At 49.4% G+C, this 20,155-nt stretch overlaps 1 protein-coding gene across 2 annotated transcripts in view; it reads left to right on the top strand.

Moving 5' to 3' along the window:
• The window catches only part of rassf3 (Ras association domain family member 3), a 142,219-nt gene that overhangs the window by 35,794 nt on the left and 86,270 nt on the right, over positions 1-20,155 (top strand). The window contains exon 1 of one of the 2 annotated variants that reach the window (XM_078219688.1): positions 13,320-13,846. The exons of the other annotated variant lie outside the window; for it this stretch is intronic. Within the exon in view, the coding sequence (XP_078075814.1) occupies positions 13,724-13,846 (123 nt within the window). The 5' untranslated portion in view covers positions 13,320-13,723. Of the gene's footprint in view, positions 1-13,319; positions 13,847-20,155 lie in introns of those variants that run through there. 2 annotated transcript variants of the gene reach the window in all.

Here is a 20,155-nt window from a genome sequence, read left to right as displayed (position 1 = left end):
CTGAGATCACGTACCAACTGACTCAAGAACAGCTTCTTCTCTGCTGTTGTCAGACTTTTGAATGGACTTACCTTGCATTAAGTTGATCTTTCTCTACACCCTAGCTATGACTGTAACACTACATTCTGCACTCTCTCGTTTCTTTCTCTATGAACAGTATGCTTTGTCTGTATAGCGCACAAGAAACAATACTTTTCACCTAATACTAATACATATGACAATAAATCAAATCCTCACATTGTTTAAGAAGCATTTAGATGAGCATTTGAAACTCCACAGCGTACAGGGCTATGGACCAAGTGCTGGAAAACAGGCTTAGAATAGAAACCCATAGAATCCCTGCAGTGCAGAAGGAGGCCATTCAGCCCATCGAGTCTGCAGCAACAACAATCCCATCCAGGTCCTATCCCTGTAACCCCACATATTTACCGCATGAATCCCTTTAACCGACGCATCCCGGGACACTGAGGGAGAATTTAGCATGGCCAATACACCTAACCAGCACATCTTTCGGACTGTGGGCGGAAACCGGAGCACCCAGAGGAAAACCACGCAGACATGGGGAGAATGTGCAGACTCCGCACAGTGACCCAAGCCGGGAATCGAACTCGGGTCCCTGGCGCTGTGAGGCAGCAGTGCTAACCACTGTGCCACCGTGCTGCCCCAGTTGAGAGTCAACCGCATTGCTGTGGCTCTGGAGTCACATGTAGGCCAGATCAGGTAAGGACAACAGATTTCCTTTGCTAAAAGAACCAGATGGGCTTTTTCCGACAATCTAAGCCGGGAATCGAACCCGGGTCCCTGGCGCTGTGAGGCAAACGCATGACTAACTTGGTGAAATGTCCCAGCAAAATGTAAGCCTTGCGTCCTGCACTGTTTGAGGAAAAACACTCCCCTTCTCCCCTCCAAGCCACTCTCCGTGGTAGGACAGCTTGCCAAGATTATCTGTCGGTGCCGGTAGAGAGGGAGCGAGAGGCGTTTGTAAAGCAATAAACCCATCTTGTTTCACCAAGCCAGCTCTGCCTTTGTTCACCATTTACAGCTGGCAACAGCCATTGGCTGAAACATGCCTCCGAGTCTCTCGCCAGCACTAAACACACTAAATGGTTGGGCTTGCGGCCCTGTCAGCCGCTGGCAAAGGGAAAGCCTGGCTCGAGTTACCTTGGGTGAAACACCATGCCTGTGACAACCGCTGTAGTGCCGGCTCTTTCCCACTGGAACCAGGTTTTCTTTCTATTCCAGGAAGGGAACTAGTCACGCATTGTAGAATTGAACACTAAACCGTTGCGGTGAATGAAGCCTGATCAATTCCTAGCCATAGCTGGAAACTGTGGTAAACCACTGTTAAGCTTATTGCCTGTGTGTGTGTGACATGCCTGGGCATGCCCCTGCCAGCCCTGCCTGAGACTCCTCCCCTCCTGGTCCAGGCATAAAGGTGACTGCTCCCAACCCCCCTGCCTCAGTCGCCGGACCAGTTCATCAGCATGGGTGTGCTCCAAGTCTTTTGCGAATAAAAGCCTATTTGTTCTTGCATACAAACTAGTCTTTGCTTGATTGATAGTGCATCAAAAACAAACCATAGAATCCCTATTGTACAGAAGGAGGCCATTCAGCCCATCGAGTATGTACCGACCACATCCCATAAGACCATAAGACATAGGAGCAGAATTAGGCCACTCGGCCCATCGAGTCTGCTCCGCCATTCAATCATGGCCGATTTTTTTTCTCATCCTCATTCTCCTGCCTTTTCCCCATAACCCCTGATCCCCTTATTAATCAAGAACCTATCTCTGTCTTAAAGACACTCAATGACCTGGCCTCCACAGCCTTCTGCGGCAAAGAGTTCTGCAGATTCACCAATCTCTGGCTGAAGAAATTTCTCCTCTCTGTTTTAAAGGATCACCTCTTTAGCCTGAGGTTGTGCCCTCTGGTTCTAGTTTTTCCTAGTGGAAACATCCTCTCCACGTCCACTCTATCCAGCCTCGCAGTATCCTGTAAGTTTCAGTAAGATCCCCCCTCATCCTTCTAAACTCCAACGAGTACAGACCCAGAGTCCTCAACCGTTCCTCATACGACAAGCTCTTCATTCCAGGGATCATTCTTGTGAACAATTCTCTGGACCCTTTCCAAGGTCAGCACATCCTTCCTTAGATATGGGCCCAAAACTGCTCAGAATACTAAAAATATATTCCAAAATCCCACCCAGGGCCCTATTTCCGTAACACCACACATTTAACCTACTAATCCCCCCGACACTAAGGGGCAATTTAGCATGGCCAATCCACCTAACACCCACACCTTTGGAGCGTGGGAGGAAACTGGAGCACCCGGAGGAAACCCACACAGACATGGGGAGAATGTGCAAACTCCACATAGACAGTGACCCAAGCTGGGAATCGAACCCGGGTCCCTGGCACTGTGAGGCAGCAGTGCTAACTACTGAGCCACCAGGATTTTCCGTTACTTTTTTAACCAAGTGCCAGTTCAGGCGGGCAAAGCAGTGTGTAGCCCGTCAGCTCCTCTGCTGACTTTTCCCGTCATATTTTTTGACACTTTGCCAAAACAAAATCCAGGAGGCAGATCCCATGATGCCGGATTAGCGGCAGGGCGGGTTCTGAATGAACCCACGCCACCAGCAATGCTGGCCTTCAAGGGATGGCGGCACTCTTTATAAAGGCTTTCCCGATCTAAACATAATAAAAATAGGGAAGTGAGTCCCCTCACAGACACGGAAACACCTCACCCCCCAACGCATACTGCCCCCTGCTGCTGGGAATGCCCCCCCATCCCTGTGGACGAGGGGAATTTCCCCTGCCACCATGTGCACAGAGAACCCCCTCCCAAGCACACAGGGATTCCCCCCTGAGACACGGAATACCCCCTCCCGCACGCACTGGAAAAAGGGGGAAAGTTTAAAGGAGATGTGAGAGGTAAGTTTTTTATACAGAGGGTGGTGAGTGCCTGGAATGCGCTGCCAGAGGAAGTGGTAGAAGCAGATACAACAGCAACGTTTAAGAGGCATCTTGACAGATACATGAACAGGCCGGGAATAGGGGGAGACGGACCGTGTAGAGGCAAAAGGCCTTCAATTTAGAAAGGCGTCATGTGTCAGCACAGGCTTGGTGGGCCGAAGGGCCTCTTCCTGTGCTGTATTGTTCTTTGGAAACCCCCTCCCAGTCACCCAGGTGATGGGGGGTTGAGGGCTAAGACAGCTGGGAGACGCGCTAATCACGTTGAAATGTATGAGGTTTCCGTCATTGCATGGTGAGATCCCTGTTAAACCATTGGATGCTGCAGGGACGTTCGAGAGTTCCAAAAACTAATGACCTTTCGAGAGAAAAGGTTTCTCCCCATCTCTGTTTCGAATATGTGAATCCTTATTTTTCGTGACCCATGGTTCTAGATTCTCTGATCAGAGGAAACATCCTCTCCAGATCCACCCTGTCAATACACCTCAGAATCTTTGGGTGGACTTTTCTGGCCAAGCACCCCCCCAAATTCACACCCGGGGTCAACGGACCTTCACACGGTCCGCCGAATTTGCTGTCCCGCCTGCTGCCATTCCCGTAGCGAGCGGGAAAATTCCACCCATTGCCTACATAGCAACAGTGGGTGGGATCTTTGTTCTGTGGGGCCAGGGTGGGTGCGGAGGGATGTGAGGCTGGGGGATGGGGCCCATAAATGAGGGTGAGCACGGGGCCCCACTAACTGTAAATCAGCCTCTGCCTCGGGACGTCCCAACCCACCGTCAACCAGGGAAGGATTTTAAAGCACAGTTGGAGCTTAGAAAATATGGCAACCAATTTGCACACAGCAAGATCCCACAGGAGGCTTCAGGTTTCTGCCGGAGGTAACGGGAGATCTCACCGGAATTCTACTCCCTCCATGTAGTTGAGGGAAAGATGGAGGCTGAGGGGAGACTTGAAGGAGGTCTACCAAATTATGAGGGGCATAGACAGGGTGGATAGTCAGAGGCTTTTTCCCAGGTTGGAAGTGTCAATTACAAGGGGGATACAGGTTCAAGGTGAGAGGGGGAAAGTTTAAGGGAGATGTGCGGGGGGAAGTTTTTCACGCAGAGGATGGTGGGTGCCTGGAACGCGCTGCCAGAGGAGGTGGTGGAAGCTGGCACATTAGCAACATTTAGAGGCATCTGGATGGGTGCATGAATAGGGAGGGAATAGAGGGATACGGACCGAGTAAGGGCAGGAGGTTTTTAGTTTAGTTAGGGCATCATGAACAGCAGGGGCTTGGAGGGGCCGAAGGGCCTGTTCCTTTGCTGTACTTTTCTTTGTTCTTTGCATCTCACTGCTCAAACCTGCGTTCTTAGTATCAGCTTTGCAGGATTGATGAGGCAACCTCCAGTAAATGTTTAGCAGCTGTTTCCCCTCTTCCGACCAGCCTCGTGCCATTGCTTCACCCAAGTTTCCTGCCACTCCACCTCCCTTGGTGATGAGACACACCCTGCGTCACGGTTGCATGGGTGTAGACGGCGATTCTGTCCCACACCCAAATGGTTGTTCCTCTTGATTGTGTTTGGAGGCCTCCCGTGGCAAGCCCAGTCATGTTTGTAACCGAGATTCAGACACACACACATCTTCCAGTGAGACTGAATGGAGAGCGATCAGCTATGAGAATCCCATTTAAGGCAAATTGGCAATTGTGAGGAAAAGCAAGGAGAACCGCGTTTTTAATGCAGCGACTTGTCAGGATCTGGGCAGCACTGGCTGAAAGGGCGTTGGGGAGTGAAGGTAACTTTCACAGGAGAATGAGATACCTCCTTAAAAGAGAAAACAGATTGCAGGGCTTATATTGGTGACACGGTGGTACAGCGGTTAGTATTGCTGCCTCGCAGCGTCAGGGATCCGCGTTCAATTCCCAACTTGGGTCACCGTCTGTGCAGAGTCTGCACGTTCTCCCCGTGTCTGCGTGGGTTTCCTCCGGGTGCTCCGGTTTCCTCCCACAGTGTAAAAGATGTGCTGGTTAGGTGGATTGGCCGCGCTAAATTCTCCCCCAGTGTTACCCGAACAGGCATCAGAGTGTGGAGACTGGGGGATTTTCACAGTAACTTCATTGCAGTGTTAATGAAAGCCTACTTGCGACACTGATAAATAAACTTTAAACTGAAAGAGTGGGGAGAATGACTATTCCAATGGCTTCACTCTGTGAATCTATTGGACTTTTTTCATAGTCTGAGCACGGGTTGGAGGGTCAGTGGTGTTGGGGGGGCGGGGGGGGGGGGGAGGGCGGGGGGGGGGGGGGCGGGGGGAGGGGTGGGTGGTGGTGGGGGTTACAAAATGAAAAACTTGCATTGATACCCAGCCCTTCGTGTCCAAGTTTGTCAAAATATTCCACAGCCAATGAAGTACTTTACAAGAATGGTATTATCCGGCTCTTCCCGCCAGTGGGATCTTCCATTCCCGCTGAAGCTGATCACCACCCCTTCTCCCCACCACCGCGCGGTGGGTTTCCCGGACGTGGGACGGGTGAGCAACATAAAAAGCCGTAGACATCGGTGGGACCCAAAGACCCTGTAGACAGCCAATAGCGAGCCAGCTTTGCTGCTGAAAAGCTCACTACGGGGAGACTGGAAAATCTCGCCCACTGTTGCAATGCCGACAAAGGGCAGATTTTCCGCACCCCGCCGCGGTGATCGGAGATTTGGCTGGCCGCCAGATTCTCCGTCCTCGCTGCAGCGGGAGCGTGGCATGAGCGGGCAGTAAGTTCGCGCCCATATTGTCTGGTCCAATGACTCGGCTGCCTCCCACAGCCGAGAAAAACACTGAGCCGTGCGCAGAGAATCTCGCCCCGTGATTTGTTCATTCCCGGGCTTGGAGGTGGATGGTGCTCCGGGAAATGCCTCGGCACAATCGAGGCTCAAACGACTTCATTCTTGCACAGGGTTCCTGCTTCCCCTTGAAAAGCGCAGCAAACCCAAAACAAACATATTGCAAATTTCCATCTGGGTAGCGTAGCGATTGAAATCATTTTGATTTGGGGAACGGAAGGGCAAGGTGGCTCAGAGCTTCGACTGGGAGGTGAATCTGGCCGATTCACTCTGCTACCACGCGACACCAACACGATTGGTGCTCTCCACTAACGCGGTAATGCCGCCAAGCCAAAAATGTGTTCTCCGATCACCCAAATTAGTCATGTGATCGATGGGCCGAATGGCCTCCTTCTGCACTGTAGGGTTTCTTTCTATTTCTATGACATGTTTCAGTGCCAGGGGCAGTGGGCACGTACAAAAACCAGTCGTCCCGACAACTGATGAATCGCATTAACCTTCATGTCCCTTCGGCTGCTCACAGTTGGCAGAATATTAACCGCGCTCAACCAGCCCCTCCTTGTGTAACCCAGAACAATATGTCTAAGGTTACAGGTCATTCCACAATTGGACAGCACTTGCTGAGCAATGCTGAGTGCGCTAAGAATTATACTAACATCCTATTTAAGATTCTCAGCCAGGCTCACAATGTGGTACACTTACACTTGCTAGAATCTACAGATATTCATACACAGGGACCTGATTTCTGCAGGCAAAAGGAACATGTCCAGGCATTGTGTGTTTTTTTAATTAAACAAAAGGGCGGCACGGTGGCGCAATGGTTAGCACTGTTGCCTCACAGTGCCAGAGACCCGGGTTCGATTCCCGGCTTGGGTCACTGTCTGTGTGGAGTCTGCACGTTCTCTCCGTGTCTGCGTGGGTTTCCTCCGGGTGCTCCGGTTTCCTCCCACAGTCCAAAGATGTGCGGGTTAGGTGGATTGGCCATGCTAAATTGCCCCTTAGTGTCAGGGGGACTAGCTAGGGTAAATGCATGGGGTTATGGGGATAGGACCTGGGTGGGATCGTGGTGGGTGCAGACTCAATGGGCTGAATGGCCTCCTTCGGCACTGTAGGGATTCTATGATTCGATGAAAAGCATGGAGGGAAGACAATAGTTTCCTGGTGCATTCGCCATGACAACGCTGCACCAAATGGGAGTCAATTGCCAACCAATCAACACCCTTTTCTCATGCATGAAATTTGGCATCCTTCCATCTGTCCTGATGAGTGCAAGGGGGAAAGCTTCTGCAGCATGTCTTATTTTTCCACACTGCTCAGGATAATAGAGATCTGAGCCAGAGGGAGATTTTGAAGCGTTGGAAAATAAGATCTGTGACGGAGAATGAACAGCTGACAAGATGGGAATTGTGAACTGATTTGCCGTAACAATAATAACAGCACATCAGCCAGGTGTGGGTAGCCTCCAAGTGAGGCCTCAGTGAGGCTGCAGGTAGAGACATGAACTCAATACAAAACACAGGGCAAAGGGCCAAAAGCAATTGAACTTTCAAAACATATTATATGTCTATATTTATTTTTTGGATATTATGAGCTTAAAACGCTGGTCAGCCATAGAAAATATGACTAAAATTGCCAAAGAAAAGACTGGGTGTTGCCAAAGAATACTGTGGCAGATAACAAAGAACAAAGAAAATTACAGCACAGGAACAGGCCCTTCGGCCCTCCAAGCCTGCACCGACCATGCTGCCCCGACTGAACTAAAACCCCCTACCCTTCCGGGGACCATATCCCTCCATTCCCATCCTATTCATGTATTTGTCCAGATGACCCTTGAGATCTTGGAACAATACTGCACAGGAGACCATTCAGCCCATTGCACCTGTGCTATCTCTTTGAAAGATCTATCCAATTACTCCCACTTACTTTTTCCTCGTAGGCCAGGATTTTATTTCCACTTCAAGTATTTATCCATTTTCTTTTGGGTTTTTTTACTTTCAAGCACAAGGAGGAAACCAGAATTGCGCCAAAAGTGGGGTTGCCCTCTCCACACCCCTGCTTCATTGTCCTGGGTTTCTGTTTGTCAGAGGCTGAGATGCATTATCATAGAATCCCGACAGTATAACAATCCCACCCAGGCCCTATCCCCGTAACCCCCATGCATTTACCCCGCCAATCCCCCCCTGACACTAAGGGACAGTTTTAGTATGACCAATTCACCTAACCCACACATCTTTGGACACGAAGGGGCAATGAAGTTACTGTGAAAATCCCCCAGTTGCCACACTCCGGCGCCTGGTTCGGGTACACTGAGGGGGAATTTGGCATGGCCAATGCACGCTAACTACACGTCTTTGGGACAGTGGGAGGAAACTGGAACACCCGGAGGAAACCCACGCAGTCACAGGGAGAACGTGCAGACTCCGCACAGTCACCCAAGGCCGGAATCGAACTCGGGTCCCTGGCGCTGTGAGGCGGCAATGCTAATCACTGTGCCACCTTGCTGCCACATTGTCCACAGCCAATGGGGTTCAGTCCTTGCATCCAGCCCCCTCAGAACAGAGAACCTTTGATAGCCCCTCTCAAATGGATGTCCACCACACTCCAGGATGAGGGTCAAGGGGCATGGGAACGTCATCACTTCCAGGTCACACACCATCATCCTTGACTTGGACACAATGTGGAAAGACTTGGGAGTTGGGGGGGTGGGGCTGGGGGGGGGGGGGGGGGTGTAATTGGATAGCTCCATTAATGAACCGTCACAGGCACGATAGGCTTAATTACACATCTTGGGACAGAAAGGGCAATTTAGTATGGCCAATCCACCTAACCTACACATCTTGGGACACTAAGGGGCAATTTAGCATGGCTAATCCACCTAACTGGCACATCTTTGGGACTGTGGGAGGAAACCGGAGCACCTGGAGCAAACCCACGCAGACACGGGGAGAACATGCAGACTCCACACAGACAGTCACCCCGGAATTGAACCCGGGTCCCTGGCGCGGTGCGTGCTAATCACTGTGCCGCCATGCCACCCCAGTGTACGTCAGATCTATCTCTCTGAAACTGTGTTTGAGCAATGGGGTGGCACTGTGGTTCGCACTGCTGCCTCACAGCGCCAGGGACGTGGGTTCGATTCTGGTTTTAAGTGATTGTCGGTGTGGAGTTTGCATGTTCTCCCCGTGGATAGAGGCGGTGGGCTATGGAGAATGAGCCAATGAATCTTTTGCAAGTTTTGGTAATGCAAAGTCACTATTTCAACTGAATAATCCGCCAGCAGAATAATTGAAACATCATTTAGAGAATGGTGGGGGGGGGAGAGTGAGTTCAGGGAGGAAAGAGATTGGACAGTGAAACCCAAGAGGGGTCAGAGGTGTTTATAAATATGGGAACAATTACCATTCACAGCAGCAGCCTCCAGCTAGGTACATTTTATCTCAATCACGGGCTAAAGACATCTCACAAAGACTTTACATTCATCGTTCAGTCAAACGTTCTTTTTTTAATTAACCTTTCCGGTCATGCTGTTTATTTTTCAAGGCAGACACAGTGGCTTTACAGAGGAGGCCAATATGATCTGGAGAATTCTGTTTATCTGGAGAAAAGTGTGTGCCTCTTTCTTCACCCGCCATGCTCATGTGATCAAGGCTTGGTTTTTGCCTGATTAAATTACACTCCAAGGCCCTGTTCCGAATCGGTTAAAGAACAGCAAGTGTATCGAGTCAGGCAGATGTTCCAGTCTGGGAAAGTGCATCAGACTTGGCCAACTGACAATGGTGTGTCGGTAATTATAGAATCATAGAATCCCTACAGCGCAGAAAGAAGCCATTCGGCCCATCGAGTCTGCACCAACCACAATCCCGCCCAGGCCCCGTTCCCATAACCCCGTGCATTTACCCTCGCTAGTCCCTCTGACACTAAGGGTCAATTTAGCACGGCCAATCCACCTAACCCACACATCTTTCGGACTGTGGGAGGAAACCGGAGCACCCAGAGGAAACCCACGCAGACACGGGGAGAACGTGTAAACTCCGCACAGACAGTGACCCCAAGCCGGGAATTGAACCTGGGTCCCTGGAGCTGTGAGGAAGCAGTGCTAACCACTGTGCCACCGTGTCGTCCCAAAATTGTTGTGGTTTCAGGGGACGTAATCTATGCTTTGCCCCCAAAGGGGTTGTACGTGGTCGCAAACCTTTTCGATGTTGAATAGTAAGGCACCATGATTGGAACTATGGGGGAAAGCCCATATGGGCCAAATGGCCTTGTTTCTCATAGACTTTTACAGTACAAAATGAGGCCTGGTATGGAGGGCATTAGCTCTGAGGAGAGGTTGGAGAAACTTAGTTTGTTCTCACTGGAACAATGGAGGTTGAGGGGCGACCTGATAGAAGTCTACAAGATTATGAGAGGCATGGACAGAGTGGATAGTCAGAAGCTTTTTCCCAGGGTGGAAGAGTCAATTACTAGGGGACGTAGGTTTAGGGTGCAAGGGGCAAGGTTTAAAGGAGATGTACGAGGCAAGTTGCTTACACAGAGAGTAGTGGGTGCCTGGAACTCGCTGCCGGGGGAGGTCGTGGAAACAGATATGATAGTGACTTTTAAGGGGCGTCTTGACAAATACATGAATCGGATGGGAGGGATATGGTCCCCGGAAGGGTAGGGGTTTTAGTTCAGCCGGGCAGCATGGTCAGTGCAGGCTTGGAGGGCCGAAGGGCCTGTTCCTGTGCTGTAATTTTCTTTGTTCTTTATACTCTTTGTTCAGAGAGGGTGAGGAAGGTCAGTGAGGAACGGCCATAGAAAGGCACAAAGTAAACTCGGCATTCACATAGCGCCTCTCACAACCTCAGGATATTTTCTCACCCGGGGGGGGGCAGAATCGTGGTGTCTTCACTGGATTAGTAAACCAGAGAGCTGGGTTCGGTGCATTGGCCGTGCTAAATTGTCCCTTAGTGTCCCGGGATGTGTAGGTTAGAAGGATTTCATGGGGTAAATATGTGGGGTTGCGGGGATAAGGCCTGGGTGGGATTGTTGTCGGGGCAGGCTCGATGTCCTCCTTCTGCACTGTAGGGATTTCCATGATGCTATGACACAGGAGTCCAGATCGGCAGCAAGCACATGGAGGAGGGGGCAGGATGGTCCTGCTTTAGCAAGGAAAGGTCCAGGATAGGTGGGATTGTATTTCGAAAGTGCTGAGGGTCTGGGGGACGACGGGGGGGAGGGGGAGGGAACTGGGGGGGAGGAGGGAACGGGGGGGGAGGGGGGTACGGGGGGGGAAGGTTTGAGGGGGGGCTGAAGATGCTGTCGTGAAAGTTTCAGAGACAGAGCTGGAGATAAGCCAGCCACTTGTTTATGCTTGTGTGTGCGCGCCATTGTTTTACTTTCAGTCTGAGTCGTAACCCAGTGGCGGAGGCGGGATGAGGGGTGAGGGGGGAGTTTTGCTGCCGGAACATTAGGTGATTCATGTCAAGTTGCAACAAACCTTGAAGGTGACGTGAAAGTCACTTCAAACTCCCAAGGAAAGCAGCTTATATAATACACAAGAAAAATGCTGGACGGCAGGGTGGCACAGTGGTTAGCACTGCTGCTTCACAGCTCCAGGGACCTGGGGTCGATTCCCGGCTTGGGTGACTGTCTGTGTGGAGTTTGCACATTCTCCTCGTGTCTGCGTGGGTTTCCTCCGGGTGCTCCGGTTTCCTCCCACAGTCCAAAGATGTGCGGGTTAGGTTGATTGGCCGTGCTAAAATTGCCCCTTAGTGTCTTGAGATGGGTAGGTTGGAGGGGTTAGCGGATAAATATGTAGGGATATGGAGGTAGGGCCTGGGTGGGATTGTGGTCGGTGTAGACTCGATGGGCCGAATGGCCTCTTTCTACACTGTAGGGTTTCTACGATTCTATGATAATCTCAGCAGGTCTGACAGCATCTGTGGAGAGAGAATAGAGCCAACGTTTCGAGTCTGTGTGACCCTTCATCAGAGTTTAGATAATATTCCAAGCGCTACAGAGCTAAAGTTTGATTTGATTTATTATTGTCACATGTATTAACATACAGTGAAAAGTATCATTTCTTGCGCGCTATATAGACAAAGCATACCGTTCATAGAGAAGGAAAGGAGAGAGTGCAGAATAGGGTTACAGCCATAGCTAGGGTGTAGAGAAAGATCAACTTAATGCAAGGTAGGTCCATTCAAACGTCTGACAGCAGCAGGGAAGGAGCTGTTCTTGAGTCGGTTGGTGCGTGACCTCAGACTTTTGTATCTTTTTCCCGATGGAAGAAGGTGGAAGAGAGAATGTCCGGGATGCGTGGGGTCCTTAATTATGCTGGCTGCTTTTCCGAGGCAGCGGGAAGCTTGTGGAGGTCCAGTTGCCTCATTCTGTGCCCTGATAACTGGCTAGCTGGGAAACCCAATAAAACAATGGCCTGGGTTCGATACTCTGTCAGAGAATTGGTATAGCTTGGATAGGCCAAATGGCCTCCTTCTTCTTTGTAGAGATTCTGTGATTATGGTAGGTTCAGAGAGAATGTTCCTGATGGTGGGGGAGTCCAGAACTAGGGGTCATAGTTTGAGGATAAAACCTTTTAAAACTGAGGTGAGGAGGAATTTCTTCACCCAGAGGGTGGTGAATGTGTGGAATTCACTACCACAGAAAGTAGTTGAATCAACATGTTATGTACATGGTGGTTAGCACTGCTGCCTCACAGCTCTAGGGACCTGGGTTCAATTCCTGGCTTGGGTCACTGTCAGTGTGGAGTCTGCATGTTCTGCCTGGGTTTCCTCTGGGTGCTCCGGTTTCCTCCCACAGTCCAAAGATGTGCGGGTTAGATGCATTGGCCATGCTAAATTGCCCCTTAGTGTCCCTGGGATGTGTCGGTTAGAGGGATTAGCAGGGTAAAGATAGGGCTTGGATGGGATTGCTGTTGGTGTAGACTCGATGGGCCAAATGGCCTTTTTTCTGCACTGTAGGGTTTCTATGATTCTAAGAAATTAAATATAGCTTTTGGGGCTAAAGGGATATGGGGGGAAGGGGTTAAAGTTTATTTTATTAGTCACAAGTAAAGCTTACATTAACACTGCAATGAAGTTACTGTGATCAGGATATTGAATTTGATGATCATAATGAATGGCGGAGCAGGCTCGAAGGGCTGAATGGCCTCCTCCTGCCTCTAGTTTACTGGCTTAATCTAAAAAAAGTTTAACTTTTACTTGAACTTTTACTAGGTTTCTGTAACCTAGTAATGAGTTCTGTCGAATATTATCAGTGACATTGTGACTCAGTCCAATTTTTACACAGTCTCCACCTATTTTCTGTTCCCTCTCTTGTTTTAGTCACACACAATGGACTCTGAGAAGTACAAGTCCATTTTCACACCCTGTTATCTACTGATTAAAATCTGGTTGTTGGAGTTTGACCGGTGTAAAGTTGGGCAGGAAATGCTGGCTAATTGCAGGAGGGAGGGAGGGAGGGAGGGTTGAACAGAAATGACTTCATCGCTCTGTAGATGTGGGTGTGAGTTGCAGGATTAGCACATCTGATTTACAAAGCACAGTACTGAACACCGGCAGCTAACCTGCTGCCGCTCTGATTCCTCTCTCTCTCTCTCTGTTTTACGAAGTGAGACTTGTGGCACTGTTGTTTAGTTTCGCCGGTATAGAATTTCACAGCCAAGAATCTGGGGGAGCAGCAGAGACAGACAGAGAGGGAGAGAGAGAAAGGGCAGGGAGGGGCTTCATGTACAATGTCAACACTTAACAGCTCGCTCGCTGCCACAGGACTGTTCTCCTTGGAGTGAAGGGAGCTGCAAGCCTTCGAAATTCCAACTTAAAAAGAAGGGGGCTCTGAGACTGCAGCAGGAATCACCCCAGTCACTACCTCGGCTCCGAATACTGTACATTGTTGTGCTGACTGCGGCTGTGTGTTGGTGGAGGGAGCCCTGTGCAGATGACCTGGACTAGCACTATGAGCAGTGGTTACAGCAGTTTGGAAGAGGACTCCGAGGAGTACTTCTTCACTGCCAGAACTTCCTTCTTCAAGAAACCTCAAGCCAAAGTCAAAGCTGATCGAGTAAGTTGCATTTTTTCCTTAGCCTCTCTCTCTCTCCTTTGGTGACAGTGTTTTATGAAAACAAGGGTTCCAAATAGTATTAATCAGACTAAACCCAGCGCGGATACAGGGAAACAATTGGTGTAAAGGATAAAGTATCCAATTTCTGTCAAAGTCATGCAGAAAGATACAGTAACTGTGTGTGTAAAACTTCTGGACTGTACCGCTCCTCTCCATAAACCGGCTTTTGTACCTTCCTGGCATCTGTCCATATTTCGGTGTACAACTTTTTAAATATTTATATATATATCATCTGACATCATGGTGCTCTGGTTTTAGGAAGCGAAGTGTGTGTAATGTGTTGTCTACACTCTCAGACACACACACACATAGACACACACAGACAGGCACACACACTCTCAGACACACACACAGACTCTCACCGACAGGCACACACACACACTCTCAGACACACACAGACTCTCAGACACTCTCACAGACACTCTCACAGACACATTCTCAGACACTCACACACACACACTCAGACACACACATTCTCAGACACCCTCACACACACGCACACACTCTCAGATACACACATTCTCAGACACTATTGCACACAGCGCTGCTCCTTCATCAGGGTCCACTCACCATATGAAGGAGCAGTGCTCCGAAAGTTCGTGATTCCAATTAAACCTGTTGAACTTTAACCTGGTGTTGAGAGACTACTTCCTTGTTAAAACCTGAGAAGCCACAAGTTAAACAACATCTTCCCTCATTTCTGGAGGGAGGGGAAGATTCTTCCTTTGTTTTCTTCCTTCGAACATGGATTTGATGGGCCGATTGGCCACTTTCTGTTACGTTATGTCTCTACCTCTCCCTGAAGGGGAGCTGATTTTCATGTTAGGATGGGCGGCACGGCGACACAGTGGTTAGCTGTGCTGCCTCACCAGCATCAGGGACCCGGCTTTGATTCCCAGCCTTGGGTCACTGTCTGTGTGGAGTCTGCATGTTCTCCCCGTGTCTGCGTGGGTTTCCTCCGGGTGCTTCGGTTTCCTCCCACAGTCCGAAAGACATGCTGGTTAGGTGCATTGGCTGTGCTAAATTCCCTCTCGGTGTACCCGAAGAGGCGCCAGAGTGTGGCGACTTGGGTTTTTTTTACAGTGACTTCATTGCAGTGTTAATGTAAGCATACTTGTGACAGTAATAAAATAAATCTAAAACTTAAAAGTTCCTACATCCCTTTTAATTGCCCGCAACTTGTTGGGTGGATCCACAGCACCCAATAGGTCACTTGACTGGAGTAGTTGGCCATTCAGCCCCTCGAGCATGTTCCACCATTCAATGAGGTCTTCATCTTGAAGGACAGTTCAGAGGAACATTTGAAAAGGCACAGTGGCACGGTGGTTAGCACCGCTGCCTCACAGCGCCAGGGTCCCGGGTTCGATTCCCGGTTTGGGTCACTGTCTGTGTGGAGTTTGCACATTCTCCCCGTGTCTGCGTGGGATTCCTCCAAGTGCTCCAGTTTCTTCCCACAGCAGGTTAGGTGCATCAGCCATGGTAAATTGCCCCTTAGTGTCAGGGAGACCAGCTAGGGTAAATGCATGGGGGTGATGGGGATAGGGCTTGGGTGGGATTGCGGTCGGTGCTGACTCGTTGGGCCGAGTGGTCTCCTTCTGCACTGTAGGGATTCTATGATTCTAACAATCCACATCTCATCGGCATGGGGATGCAGTTCCAGTTATAAATGTGCTCTTTGGGAGGTAGGCCGGATTGACAAAGTGGGATCCATTGTCCATCTCGATCAATGGTTTCCCAACCAGTGAGGCATGGCGCAGTGGTATGCTTGTGAAGACCCCCCACCCCCCCGCCAAGCATCCGTGAAAAAAGATTCAAAATGATTCACAACTTATGTGATTAAACTAAATTTAATCTCCGTCTCCAGCTCTGTGGTCGACATCTCCAAGACCCGACGATCCTCCGATCTCCTGCGCCTACGGTGGCAGGGAGAGATCCGCACGGGCGCGGTTTAGATAGATTACATTGGTCAGTCCCATGCGCATGGCCAACGGGACTTGGAGTTGAAGACAAAGGTCCCCACGCGACCGTGCAAATAAGCAAAAACTCAAAAAGAGAGCAAAAACCCTGGGAGAAGCAAAAGAGACGGGGAGAAGTTAAAAACAAAGTTCCCGGTAAGGGAAGCAGACAGAGAAATAGGAGAGGTGCCTGAATTTTTTTGATTGAATAGAGGTACGCCATGATGAAAAGATGATTGGATCTTGGAGAAGATTTTGACTCCCAGTAGTGACTGGTGAAAGAATGAACAAAAATCTTGAAACATTTTTTTATCCCCATCTCAGTGTTTAGCATTGATGCCTCACAGTGCCAGGGACCCAGGTTCAATTCTGGCCTTGGGTCCCTGGCACTGTGTCCAAACGCGGCGTTTGCATGTTCTCCCCGTGTCTGCGTGGGTTTTCTCCGGATGCTCCAGTTTCCTCCCACAGTCTGAAAGATGTGTGGGTTCGGTTGATTGGCCGTGCTAAATTGACCCTGCGTGTCCCAGGTTATGTAGGTTAGCGGGGTATATAGGTGGGGTTACAGGGAGAAGGCCAGAGTAAGATCCACTGTAGGAGAGTCGGTGTAGACTCGATGGGCCGAATGGCCTCGTTCTGCACTGCAGTGATTCTCTGATAATTCTATGACTCTTAGTATCATTGTGATACTCCAGTAGGAATGCACCAACTTGCATTGCTCGGGCCTAGGATGGGTATGCAATCCCATTGGGAAAATGTATGGATGGCTGGGTGATAGACGGGATGGACTTCAGATAGAAAGATTCCTCCTGTGATTTAATAGCTTAGTAAGAGTTTTAACAACACCAGGTTAAAGTCCAACAGGTTTATTTGGTAGCAAATACCATTAGCTTTTGGAGCGCTGTTCCTTCGTCAGATGGAGCTTCGTCAGACTCCATCTGACGAAGGAGTAGCGCTCCGAAAGCTAATGGTATTTGCTACCAAATAAACCTGTTGGACTTTAACCTGGTGTTGTTAAAACTCTTACTGTGTTCACCCCAGTCCAACGCCGGCATCTCCACATCATTTAATAGCTTGCCAGCTTTCACCATCTAGGCTGGTGGATATGGAATGGTCTCTGCCGTACAGGGGTTACCAACAGGCTTCTAGTTCCTGTTAAAATGGAATACCCTCAGGGAAAGTCTGGATAAAATTGGAGGGGGTGGGAGGGGAGGTGGTGTGGAACTGGCTTCATGCCCAAATAGAATGCACTTTGTGTCACATCAAATTCTAATCGAACCTATTAACTTCCATTTTAAATGGCCAAGTATCACATTTCCACATGAGTGCCCACCTGGTTTTCGGCCTTGTCACATGTGTTGCGCGTTTCAGTAAACGTTAACGGTATAACAGCGCCATTTCATCAGGGCGCCAACCAGATTTTCAACTGCCTGTATCACAGTTTTGGTTTCAAGGCCAGTGGAAAGGTCGCTGCTCTCTTAGATCAGGAAGAGGCCGTGGCTTGGCCACATTGTCCCTCACACAGCTCATGTCTTTGGTGCCTATTGTCTATAGAAACTCTACAGTGCAGAGGGAGGCCACTCAGCCCATCGAGCATGCACCGACTCTCGGTCAGAGAATCTAATCGAGGCCGCTCTCCTCCCCACCCAGCCCTACCCTCTTAACCCTGTGCATTTATCGTGCCCAATCCACCTAAACCTAAGGTTTGTACTCCATGATAGAAACTGTAATCCAGATGTTGTTGTAATCCAGATGTTGTTGCCCTGTATTGTTGAGGGAGGGAATGTTGCTTTTCACCCTTCCCGAAACAGGGGGGAGCCATTCTGCATTGGAAAACAAAGGAAGGAAAGGATTAAGCACTTTAAACAAAGTTCATTTATTAGTGTCACAAGTAGGCTTACATTAACACTGCAATGAAGTCACTGTGAAAATCCCCCTGACGCCACACTCCAGCACCTGTTCAGGTACGCTGAGGGAGAATTTAGCGCGGCCAATGCATCTAACCAACATGTCTTTCGGACTGTGGGAGGAAACCGGAGCACCCGGAGGAAACCCACGCAGACACGGGGAGAATGTGCAAATTCCACACAGACAGTGACCCAAGCCCGGAATCGAACCCATGTCCCTGGTGCTGTGAGGCAGCAGTGCTAACCATTGTGCCACCGGGCTGCCTCACAGTTCTCGGACAAAACCCCAAAGTTCTTCACATTGGGTAAACTACTGAGTGGCGTCCCGTACACAGTAAGATCCCACAAATAGCTGCGACGCATTTCTGATCATCCCCTTTTTTTTCCGGCAGTGTTGGCTAAGGGAGGGATTGTTGCTCAAAGAACCGAGAGGTTTTCTGACGACCGTGGGGTCTTTAATATCCAACGAGAACAGCAGGATGGGCCCCTCACATCAATGTCCCAGTGAGGGCTGCACCTGTGACAATGCAGCACTCCCCACAGCACTGCAGTGAAGTGTAGAATCAAATCTGAATAATGGAACTCCAAATTGTAACCCTGCGATTGCTAATCTTAAATTGACTCCCGGTAATGCAATTCCTCGATTTAAAAGAAAATCTGTCCTTGTTTTGAAATCCCTCTGTGACCTTGTCCCTCCCTATCTTTCTAAACTCTGTCAGGTCCACAAACCTCTGAACCACCTGCGCAACACCAATTCCAGCCTCCTGAGCAACCTCACTTTTAATAACTCCATTGTTGCTTGTTGTGTTTTCGGTTACCTAGGCACTGGGCTCTGGAATTCCCTTCCTCATCTACTGCGCCTCTCTCTACCTGTGTATCCCCTATTAAGGTGCTCCTTAAAACCCATATCTTTGACTCAGCTATCAGTCATCTGCCTCAATAACTCAGTATGTCACAGTTTATAGAACCTTATAGAACCTTAGTTGGAGCTTTATAGAACCTTAGTTAGGCCGCACTTGGAATATTGCGTTCAATTCTGGTCGCCGCACTACCAGAAGGATGTGGAGGCTTTAGAGAGGGTACAGAAAAGATTCACCAGGATGTTGCCTGGCATGGAGGGCATTAGCTATGAGGAGAGGTTGGAGAAACCTGGTTTGTTCTCACTGGAACGATGGAGGTTGAGGGGCGACCTGATAGAAGTCTACAAGATTATGAGGGGAATGGACAGTTGGAAGCTTTTTCCCAGGGTGGAAGAGTCCATTACTAGGGGGCATAGGTTTAAGGTGCAAGGGGCAAGGTTTAAAGGAGATGTAAAAGGAGGTGGTGGGTGTCTGGAACTCGCTGCCGGGGGAGGTAGTGGAAGCAGATACGACAGTGACTTTTAAGGGGCGTCTTGACAAGTACATGAATAGGATGAGAATGGAGGGATACCGTTCCTGGAAGGGTAGGGGTTTTAGTTAAGTCGGGCAGCACGGTCGGTGCAGGCTTGGAGGGCCGAAGGGCCTGTTCCTGGGCTGTAATTTTCTTTGTTCTTTTTTCTTTGTAATTACAAATTGTATTGGATTAAGCTCCTACGTGAGGTGCTTTGAGATGTGTTGCTCAAGGTGCCACATAAATTCAGTTGTTTAAATCTGAAATTGAAACAAGCTGAAAGCACTCAGCAAGTCAGGCAGCATATTCTTTTTTTGTTGCAAAAAATATACTTTATTCATAAAATACCTGAAAGAAAATGACCAACATTTCAAAATGGCCACCACATGAAGTACAACAACATTCCAGTTCTTCACCTACATCAGGTTGCTCTCTTGAGGTGCTTCAATACAGTCAGAGAAACATCTGTTGGGAGAAGTAGAATTTGAGATCCAAGACCTTTCATCAGAAGCGTGGTGGCACGGTGACACAGTGGTTAGCACTGCTGCCTCACAGCACCATGGACCTGGGTTTGATTCCCGGCTTGGGTCACTGTGTGGCGTCTGCACGTTCTCCCCATGTCTGCGTGGGTTTCCTCCCGGGTGCTCCGGTTTCCTCCCACACTCCATAGATGTGCGGGTTGGGTGGATTGGTTACGGTGAATTGCCCCTTCGTGTCAGGGGGGGACAAGCAGGGTAAATGTGTGGGGTAATAAAAACAGAAAAAGCTGGAAAATCTCAGCAGGTCTGACAGCACCTGTGGGGAGAGAATCGAGCCAACGTTTTGATTCTGGATGACCCTTCCTCAGAGCTGTTGTTGAGCTCTGATGAAGAGCCATTCAGACTCGAACCGTTGGCTCTAATCTCTCACCACAGGTGCTGTCAGACCTGCTGAGATTTTCCAGCATTTTTCTGTTTTTCTTTCCAGATTCCAGCATCTGCAGTATTTTGCTTTTACAAATATGTGAGCAATTTTGGGCC

The sequence above is a fragment of the Mustelus asterias genome, chromosome 9 (assembly GCF_964213995.1).
Source record: "Mustelus asterias chromosome 9, sMusAst1.hap1.1, whole genome shotgun sequence".
In the NCBI taxonomy this organism is placed as follows: domain Eukaryota; kingdom Metazoa; phylum Chordata; class Chondrichthyes; order Carcharhiniformes; family Triakidae; genus Mustelus; species Mustelus asterias.
The sequence above is the reverse complement of the archived record's forward strand: the minus strand, read 5'-3'. Positions and strand labels throughout refer to the sequence as shown.